The sequence below is a fragment of the Bidens hawaiensis genome, unplaced genomic scaffold (genome assembly GCF_021521415.1).
Source record: "Bidens hawaiensis isolate Kalapana, Puna unplaced genomic scaffold, B.hawaiensis_p1.1 tig00008933_1, whole genome shotgun sequence".
NCBI lineage: Eukaryota > Viridiplantae > Streptophyta > Magnoliopsida > Asterales > Asteraceae > Bidens > Bidens hawaiensis.
In genome coordinates, this window is record NW_027491648.1 from 86,338 (window position 1) to 96,065 (window position 9,728).

Here is a 9,728-nt window from a genome sequence, read left to right on the forward strand (position 1 = left end):
TTTTTTCTATAAACCAATGACATTTGTTTATTGTCTAATTAATACATGAATGCCCAAAACAAATTGTGTCCTGCACGTGCTAGGTTGGGTATGAAATTATAGGTAAGTCACGTGCCAAAAGTCCTTAAAAAAATATAAGCACGGTTGATGAGTGAGTGGTGAGTCCAAAAAGGACTAAACAAATAGACAGAAGACAGACCCCCCCTCTCAAAAATATTTATACTACTAGTGCTCTCTGCAGTCACACACAATTTTGTTTCTTGAAAGGTTTATTTAACCTTGAAATATATATATATACCAGCCTGCAGATTCTTCTTCTTCTTTTCTTATTATTATTATCAATCAACTATTTCATTTCCAAATGGAGAGAGATAGTGAAATGAAGGTATCAAAGTTCAAAAGAATTTGTGTTTTTTGTGGGAGTAGTCAAGGAAAGAAGACTAGCTATCAAGATGCTGCAGTTGAGCTTGGAAATGAATTGGTATATATATATATATATATATATTTTTTTTCTTCTTTTTGGGGATTTTAAATCTACTTTTTATGGGTTTTAAAAAAAAAATAAAAATAATAAAAAGACATTTTTTGTTTTGAATCTTGTTTTATCCTAAATCTTTATTCTTTGTATGTTATATTGGTATTAAGGGTTTGTTTGTTTGAAATCAGCCATAAAAATGTGATCTTTTTCAAGATTCTTGTTTCTTGATGGGCTTTTCATTCAAACCGACCATAAAAATATGTTCTTTTCAAGATTATTATGTCTGTTTCTTGGTGGGATTTGATTGCTTGATTCAAACCAACCATAAAAATGTGTTCTTTTTCAAGATTCTTGTTTCTTCAATACACAAAATGTATTCTTTGCATGTTAATAATATCATCTGCAGGTTTCAAGAAACATTGATTTGGTATATGGTGGAGGAAGCATTGGATTAATGGGACTAGTGTCACAAGCTGTTCATGAAGGTGGTCGTCATGTTATTGGGTAAGTTTATTATTAGTTTATTACTGACTCTAAATAGTAAAAAGGTTTTTTTTTTAATAGAGATTAACAGTGAATGATTAAGGAACAGAATCAGTGTGTTTGTTGTTGGGGTTTTCTTTGATTAAACTAACTTTTTGTCATGTTATTGTCTCTCTTCTTCTGCAGGGTTATTCCCAAGACACTCATGCCTCGAGAGGTATGTCTCAATATTAATCAAAAGTCTTTAAACTTTTCATATATTTATATTACATAATACAGAAAATGTATATAAATATTATTACTTGTTTAGTAAAGAAGTTTTCTTGAGCCTAGTATTAGTTATATTTAACTATCAAGAAATCATGGTTTCAAATTATTTATATGTTTTTTTTCCCTTTTCTGGTGTTATTTTTTCCTGAAACTTGCAGCCTGTACCATTCTTTCTTGGCATTCACTGAATATGCATACACATAGATATACATACATATATGTGTGTGTGTATATATGTGTACTGAAAACTGTAAAAGATTATTCAAAGACCTTTATTTTTGTTGGTTTGCAGTTAACTGGTGAAACTGTAGGGGAAGTGAAAGCAGTGGCAGATATGCACCAAAGGAAAGCTGAAATGGCAAAGCATTCTGATGCTTTTATTGCTTTACCAGGTTAATATAAGCCCTGCAACATTTTTAATATTCTTTCACTAAAATCTCATAGACATTTGACCATTAGATAAACATAGGCTCCAGCTGCTTTTATATATCTTATTCTTTCATTCATATATATTAATTAAAGAAAGAATCTTTGTGAAGCCATATTAAAGATGATGAAAGTATGGACTTTGACTTTTCAATTGATAAAAAAAATGAAATATTATGATTTCAAATCTCTTAAGTAGAGTTGATTATCAAGAAAAATGATTCTTGGTCTTGCCAAGAACAAAAGTACATTTATGTATGCAGAAGGTACATGCTTTTGGAAAGAAAAAAATATAAACTTGTTTTCATTAAAAAAGTGTGTTTTTTTGTTATCATATCAAGAAATTGTACATGATAGTGACTGTCATTGATGAGTAACCCTTAGGACCTCAGATTCTGTCATAAATATTGATTGTTACCCTGAAATTGACCAAATTTAGTTAAAGTTCACTCCATGAAGACCTCAGATTCTGTACTTGATATAAATTTTATGATATTCATATATATAATTATCAAGATAAAATTTTAGTAAAATAAGTTACAGAGGAATTACATTTTGTAATATGAAATGCAGGTGGATATGGCACTCTTGAGGAGTTGCTTGAGGTGATAACTTGGGCTCAACTCGGTATTCATGATAAGCCGGTAAATTTTATAAATCCATTTTTTTTATTTTTCAAAGCCAAAGAATTTATATAACAAAAAAAAAATTAAATCTTGAATCTTGCAGGTTGGTTTGTTGAATGTGGATGGATACTACAACTCGTTACTAACGTTCATCGACAAAGCGGTTGAGGAAGGGTTCATCAGCCCGAGTGCTCGCCACATCATTGTGTTGGCGCCAACGGCTAAGGATTTGGTTAGAAAGCTTGAGGTAATTTAAATTTAATTTTTTCAAAATCTTTTGACTTTTGAGGTCAAACATATATGAAAGTCAACTGTTTGACTGACTGACTGACTTATATCAGGAGTATGTGCCATGCCATGAAAGAGTTGCTTCAAAGTTGAGCTGGGAAATGGAGCAACAGCTTGGGTACACTGAGTGTGATATTTCTAGGTGATGAATCAAATCATAACAACAACAACATATGGGATGGGTCCTTTTGTTTTCTTGTTCTTTTTGATATATCAAGGGATGATTTGTGGCAGTGGAAGGAAAAAGGTGCTAACTTTGAAAAGGGTTTTGCTTTAACTAGAGTCTTGATGTGAAGTGGCTTAGTGTTTCTTTCTTTCTATTTCTTTTTTTTTTGTAAATTATTGAAGAAGAAGAAATGACTTTAAAAAAATATGTGGGAAACTCTTAACTTGTTCTTTATCCTTCAATTTCTTTTATAGGATAGATTATTATATGCAACTTCAATTTCTTTGACATCAAGTTTCCATATGGCTATCAACTTTTTGATAAATGCGACATGGGATTAGGATGAAGAGAAAAAAAACTCAAAAAAGGCAAAAATACACTTATTAAAGTTCTTTCATAACCATTATGTTAAGAATAGTGAAATCATATAATATATACTTGTATATATTGCTTTAAACATGATACACATATAAGTGTTTTATAAAGTTTTTATGGTTCTTAACATATTATTGGGGTTGGTCTAAGTATAAAGTGGATTTTGTCTAAGAAGCATAGAATTCAATGAGTAAGCGACAAGTGTGTGTGTGTGTATGTGTGTGTGTGTTTTCTTCCTTTTCTTTTTGGTGAGGGGGCTTGTGTTCATGTATGAATGCTAGTTTTTAGAATAAATGCAACGTGCATTTAGCAATGAAAATACCGTTTAAGGCTTGGGCGCATAACCGCTTAACATAATTCATTATTGACATTCCCATACAGTCTAACGCATCGTCTTTTACACCTTTTAAAAATGTCATTTTAATATATGTGTATTATACCCATATTAAAGTGAATAATAAAACAATCAATTTTATGATATATTCTTTAAAAAAATAACGAAATATAGAACACTTACTTGAGTTTAAAAAATTTGATGAAACTAATATTTAATGAAAAATATCAATACAAAAATGAATTCCCCAATACTCCTTGCTTAGACTCGATACTCGGTGAGTAATTCCTGAGTATTTCCTAACTAAGCTGAGTATTCGCAATCTCCAATCGATAAACTTGACAGCTTCTAGCGACTACTACAACTACATGATTAGTTATATATGTTATCTCTCTCAAACTTACAACATTGTTAGGTGTTAAGGTTGTAGCAAAAGACAAGAATAGATTTAGCCAATGACATCAAACCCACATTCTAGATTTGACCAAAAGAATTACTACTATCACCAATCATATTATGCCTCGTCTTGTCTGTGGAGGGACATGTCCTTTTGGGACACAATCATAATCACTTAGAAATAATAATAAGAATGGTCCTCCTGTTTTATTTTATTTCAACCATAAATCAAAGTCAATACCTAAAATTTTAGTAATTAACAACATATTTTTTCGTTAATCAGAATATATCAAGGAATGTGACACAAAGTGATCACTTTAGTTGTTAACAAGTCTATTTTGATGTACAATAAGTAATAATTATGGAAGCATTTCTCTTCCCACTCTTTAATATTCAAATATCCTTCCATTCCCTTTCACTTTTTCTTTTTGTTGGGTGTTGTTTTATGCAATCTAACAAAGAAAATAAAAACAATATTATTATATTATTATTATTACTATTTGACATCAGAAATAAAAGCTAGACACGTACTAGTAAAGTTTTACATAACACCAAAGTGGTTGGAATTTTATTATCATTTAAAAAGTTGTCTAAAACTTACAAGTGAACTTCTATTTATAGATTATTCTAGCAACTAAGGTGCGGTTTGTTTTTTAAGAGTTAAAATGATTGTAGTTTGCAAACCACATCTGTAGACCTATGTAGAAAAAGAGGCGGATCAAATGTCTGCATCTGTAATAAGAAGGTTTTTGTTTGTTATATTAACTTCTTCATATTGTTAAAATAAATTGAAATTTAAACAAAACTAATATTTGAAACTTAAAAGAGACAGCAGGCGGTGGCAAAGAGCAGCGGGGAAGAGAGGTAGCGAAGAAGAGCACGGTAGATTTATGCCTCGAGTGTTGAATTTCAATCGATGGAGTAGGGGTTGTGGAGGGGTGAGGGGTGGTGGCTAGGGTTTAGAGTCTATGAAGGAAAACGATGGTTTATGAGGTAAAAAGAGGTTGGGTCAGACCTGCACCAAAAAGAGACTACGCTGGTGTTTTTAATGAAACGTCTGCGATAAAACAAACACTCTGCTGAAGCTCTTGTATGCGTGATGTAGGCAGAAAAGCTCCTGCAAATCTTTTTTCAGAAAACAAACACCACCTAAGGCATTACATTTGATTAAAGTAACTGCTAACTAGCATATAAATGAAACAATGAAATATTAATTTCGGTCAAAATAGCCAGCAATCTTTATACTCGTCGTTATTATTATGATTATTGTTTCTGTTGATTTGTAATAATTATATAACTTTCTATATGTAACAACACATTAGCATTTAAATGGTGATTACAAATTACAAGCACCAACCATGGTGCTTTGCCACTAGAAAAAGCTACCAAATTACAAGCACCAACCATGGTGCTTTGCCACTAGAAAAAGCTACCAAGGACATTTGTAGGTAGAATAAAAATATTGGAATGTGAGTTTTTACCAGCAGCCATGTTACAAGTTGATAAACAAATTATGTACCCGTACTATTGTAGGTCCGGTTCAATATTTGCTTGAAAAAAGAATTTTGCAAGCTTTATGATATAGTGTCCAGTTACATGTGTAGTGATCAAATTCGACCTCGTGTTCTTGGTTAATAATTTACATGATGTATGTATGTCACTTGTTTTAGTTGTGGGATCGGTCGATTGAAAACCGCTATGACAAACTTAAAATAATTTGATGGAAGAATTTATATAGGGGTGTGGAATTGGAATCTGAAGTTTATTGCTTGACTAGCAAAACTGACTTTGACAAAAGCTTTAATATTATTACATAAATATATAAAAGAATGTAACCAACCAACCATGCATGCTTTGAACAATTACCAAATGTTAAGATTTTGCAAAAAGGAAAACTTGGTAAATATTAAATAAATAACAAACCAGGTCCTGCATCTCTTACTCTCTAGTCAAAATTTTAAGTTGACTTTGATTAGTCAAATCATTGACCAACTTTTCTAGAGGTCAACTTATCTCCATACAGTGTAATCTTCCAACAATCAACTTGCAGCATAAACACAGAAATCTTCTTCAACACAACTAAATATATGTATAAAAACATTAGTACAACAATGGTTTTTAACTGAGCCCAATAAGTAAATGTTTATAAAACAAATGATTGTTACCTTTAAATTTATTATCTTTTGTGATTATCCCAAACGTCTCAGCGGTTTCACGGATCATGATTCCACTCACACCCTTAAAGACAGCCATTTTACAATCCACAACTGCAACAAACAAAGATAACAAACCACAGATTAATGTAACATAAAGAAAAGTAAATGTATATCCATACATAGAGATAAAATACTATGAATTTAACCTAGAATATGTGCACCATGAAGATCCGCACCAAGAATACATTGAAGCATTTGGCTTTTCCTGCAAGATTCATCATAATTACAAAAAGATTCAAACTTTCTTGAATAAACACTAAAATCTAAATAAAACCAAAAAACAGAATTCTTACCCGACACTTTTTAAAAGTTTGGCCATGTAATCTTTCCACATATCATGCATCGGTTGAAACATTTCAAACCTGTAACAAAACACAAACAAAAATGTTTTAGAAGACCTGAAACAACAAAAGGAGGGAAAATATAACTGTCATTTTGATATTTTACTTATGATGATCTTGAGGCAAATCTAATGATCCGATTTTCTTGTGTTGCTTCATCGACATGTGTTTTTTAGATCTCTTTGAATGGCTTTGTAAAACTTTTGAAAGTTCCATTTTGTGTTCTTGCACTTTATTATCGAGATTGATCCTATTATCAATTTTCATTTTTCTGGAGCCTTGCATGTAATTTTGCGCAATATCGCCATTTTGCAAAAGTTCATGTAACATCTTGTCCATCACATTTACCTGCATATGTTTATAGCATACTGAAATAATCGGTTAACTCAAACTATATAATAAACATGATAAAATAAAGTAAAAGATATAAAACCTCAAGATTTGGCATTGCTAATTTCTCATGTACAGGGTGAGAGAGTGGAAGATATATAGGATGATCTGGTTCTGCATCTGTATAATTGAATAATAATAATAATAATAATAATAATAATAAATGTATGTTTTATTACAATAGATACATAACACTGTTGTTTGTTTGAAGGACAGTTAAGCTTGTAATTTGTAAATGAACCAAAGGAACACGAAAGGGGCATGTACGTGTTCATTTGTTCAACTCTAACCGAACAAACGATCAAACACGAACAATAACGAAAGTAGTTTCTTGTTCGTTTTCATTTGTTCAACTTTAACCGAACAAACGATCAAACACGAACAATAACGAAAGGAGTTTCTTCTTCGTGTTCATTCGTTCAACTATAACCGAACAAACGATCAAACACGAACAATAACGAAAGGAGTTTCTTCTTCGTGTTCATTCGTTCAACTATAACCGAACAAACGATCAAACACGAACAATAACGAAAGGAGTTTCTTGTTCGTGTTCATTCGTTCAACTTTAACCAAACAAACGATCAAACACGAACAATAACGAAAGGAGTTTCTTGTTCGTGTTCATTCGTTCAACTTTAACCGAACAAACGATCAAACACGAACAATAACCAAAGGAGTTTCTTGTTCGTGTTCATTCGTTCAACTTTAACCGAACAAACGATCAAACACGAACAATAACGAAAGGAGTTTCTTGTTCGTGCTCATTCGTTAAGAAAACGAGTGTGTTCATGTTCATTTATGTTCGTTCGTTAATGGAATAAACGCACGGTTCATGAACAAACATAACTTAACATAGATGAATGAATATCATTATGTTAAACCTAAAAAAAGTTTATAAAATTAGACTAAAATGTAACTGGTGATATTTTAATTGCATAAATCTATAAAAATTGTAAGATTGTAACAGGCCTATAAATATGAATCGATATGTAAACAAACATTAATGAACGTAAACGAACAAACATAAGCAAACAAACATAAACGAACATGTGTTCTTGTTCATCCGTTTAACTAAATGAACCAAAAGATTTGTTCATGTTCTTTCGTTTATTAGATAAACGAACTTCCCGCCGAATGGTTTACTGAACGCTAGGTTCATTTACATGTCTAAAAGCAATAAACAAGATCCATACCTCGTGCAGCAGTTTGCCCTGTGAAAGAGTATTTGCCTGCAAATGCCAAAAGCACCATCATTTACAAAACGTTTGATTAACACGATCATCTTTACTATTCAACCAGTTAATCATTAATGTACATCATATAGCCAAAGGTAAAGCTTAAAATACGAATAAACTAGATATAAAACAATGTAAATAAAAAAGGGTTAGCTCAAAACACCTTTCTTAGATGGAGTACTCGCAAAATCTTCAGCTCGGGTTTTTTCAAGAAACCTTTTATTATTTTTGTTTTTCTGTTGTAGCTGAAGCTCGTGTGCTTCTCTCCGTGCAATCGCCTCAAAAGCAAGATTGGTTGTCATCGCAGCATACAAATATATTTAGTGTATCTACATACAGCAACACTACATAATCAAATCATATGCTCCTACAATAACTTAATTCATATAACATCAAGAGGGTTGGTTGGATGTTGGATAAAGATAGTATTTTTGCGGTGAATAACCATATAAACCTCTGATAAGATTTAACAAAGAACAAACAATTAATTATATAGATTATTGAAACTTTAAATCCCTAACCCAAATAGGATTGGTGATTTACCTTCAGAAATTTTCGATTTTGATTTCAATCGCGTATGTGAATTTACCCTAGTCCCTGCAAATTAGGGTTTTTAGAATCGGGAGCGGACCTAGATAGTGTGAGTCGGTAGGTTCGAGGTATTACGGGTCTCATGCATACAACATGATTTTGGTGTGATGACATCAAAACCGGTTAGTTTGAAATTTATTACAGTTGAAAACCGATTAAACGTCAGACCGAACCGGGTTTCAAAACCAAACTGGATTATTATCTTTAATAATCGGGTTTAATCTAAACCGGATTGGACTGGTTCTGTTAACTTTCTTTGACTCGAAACAAATTAATTTAACCCAAAAACCGATTTAGGGGGGGTTTGGGTCAACTTATAACTTATAAACTTTTTGAAAAGTTAATAAGGTGTATAACGTATGGATTTTAATTTATGGTGAAGGCAAAATAGAGGGGTTTTGAAAAGTTAGGAATATGTAACTTATTAACTTAATGAGTTTAATTTACCTATTACACATCTCTCAAACCCCGTTACACTCCTTTTAAAAAAGAGTGTCAATTTTGGTTTTCCCCAACATATAAGCTAATCCAAACATTCTTTTAAAAACCTTTTTTCAAAATTTCATATTTATAAGTCCTTTTAATCAAAAGTCCTTTTTCACTTAAATAAGCAATTCCAAACACACCCTTATAAGTTCATAATATTGACTTGCCCAGGCCCAAATTTAGAATTAGACTTTATTGTTACTTGGCATCCAACAAATTTATCTTCATTGTTACTCGTTGACATCATAAAAGTACGAGTCTAACCCGAGTCGAGCCAGGGTGAGTTCGAGCTCAAGCTCGAAATTAATCAACGCAGCTCAACTAGGCTCAAGCTTGATTTTGATGCTAAACAAGCTTGGGATGAGATTGGCTCGGCTAGAACAATGAACAAACTCAACTCAGTTTGTTTCAAATCAAGTCTTTTAACTAATTTTATTCGAGCGGACTACAAGCTTTTTGAACAACTCTACGTGAAACTTATATTTAGACTACACTGTGTTCTACCCTGGAACATGTAGATTCTTACAATTCAATTTTTTGTGTTGATGATACTTCACATCAATATTGTATTTCTAAATAAAAAAGGCCACATTATCTTAATAGACTATAACTTTGAAAAATGATTTT

The 9,728-nt window shown here is 31.8% G+C and overlaps 2 protein-coding genes across 2 annotated transcripts; one reads left to right on the forward strand and one right to left on the reverse strand.

Moving 5' to 3' along the window:
- The first annotated feature begins 252 nt into the window (after nt 1-252).
- On the forward strand, nt 253-2,865 carry LOC143530335 (cytokinin riboside 5'-monophosphate phosphoribohydrolase LOG3-like). The gene is made up of 7 exons (XM_077025892.1): nt 253-481; nt 885-982; nt 1,148-1,178; nt 1,524-1,623; nt 2,231-2,301; nt 2,387-2,530; nt 2,625-2,865. The coding sequence occupies exons 1-7, from the start codon at nt 362-364 to the stop codon at nt 2,715-2,717; spliced, it is 657 nt and encodes a 218-aa protein (XP_076882007.1). The 5' UTR covers nt 253-361; the 3' UTR covers nt 2,718-2,865.
- Nucleotides 2,866-5,760: 2,895 nt separating this feature from the next.
- On the reverse strand, nt 5,761-8,358 carry LOC143530336 (ribonuclease MRP protein subunit POP4-like). The gene is made up of 8 exons (XM_077025893.1): nt 8,188-8,358; nt 7,983-8,018; nt 6,833-6,909; nt 6,506-6,747; nt 6,352-6,420; nt 6,205-6,263; nt 6,008-6,109; nt 5,761-5,921 (listed from the first exon to the last, which is right to left on the reverse strand). Exons 1-8 carry the CDS (start codon nt 8,324-8,326, stop codon nt 5,824-5,826), a joined length of 822 nt encoding a protein of 273 aa, XP_076882008.1. The 5' UTR covers nt 8,327-8,358; the 3' UTR covers nt 5,761-5,823.
- Nucleotides 8,359-9,728: the final 1,370 nt, after the last annotated feature.

Coding starts and splice junctions, on each gene's coding strand:
- LOC143530335 (XM_077025892.1), top strand. CDS start 362: ATGGAGAGAGATAGTGAAATGAAGGTATCAAAGTTCAAAAGAATTTGT. Junction 983..1,147: donor GGTGGTCGTCATGTTATTGG/GTAAGTTTATTA, acceptor CTTCTTCTGCAG/GGTTATTCCCAAGACACTCA. Junction 2,302..2,386: donor TCGGTATTCATGATAAGCCG/GTAAATTTTATA, acceptor TGAATCTTGCAG/GTTGGTTTGTTGAATGTGGA.
- LOC143530336 (XM_077025893.1), bottom strand. CDS start 8,326: ATGACAACCAATCTTGCTTTTGAGGCGATTGCACGGAGAGAAGCACAC. Junction 8,019..8,187: donor GAGTACTCCATCTAAGAAAG/GTGTTTTGAGCT, acceptor TGGCATTTGCAG/GCAAATACTCTTTCACAGGG. Junction 6,421..6,505: donor TTGCCTCAAGATCATCATAA/GTAAAATATCAA, acceptor GTTTTGTTACAG/GTTTGAAATGTTTCAACCGA.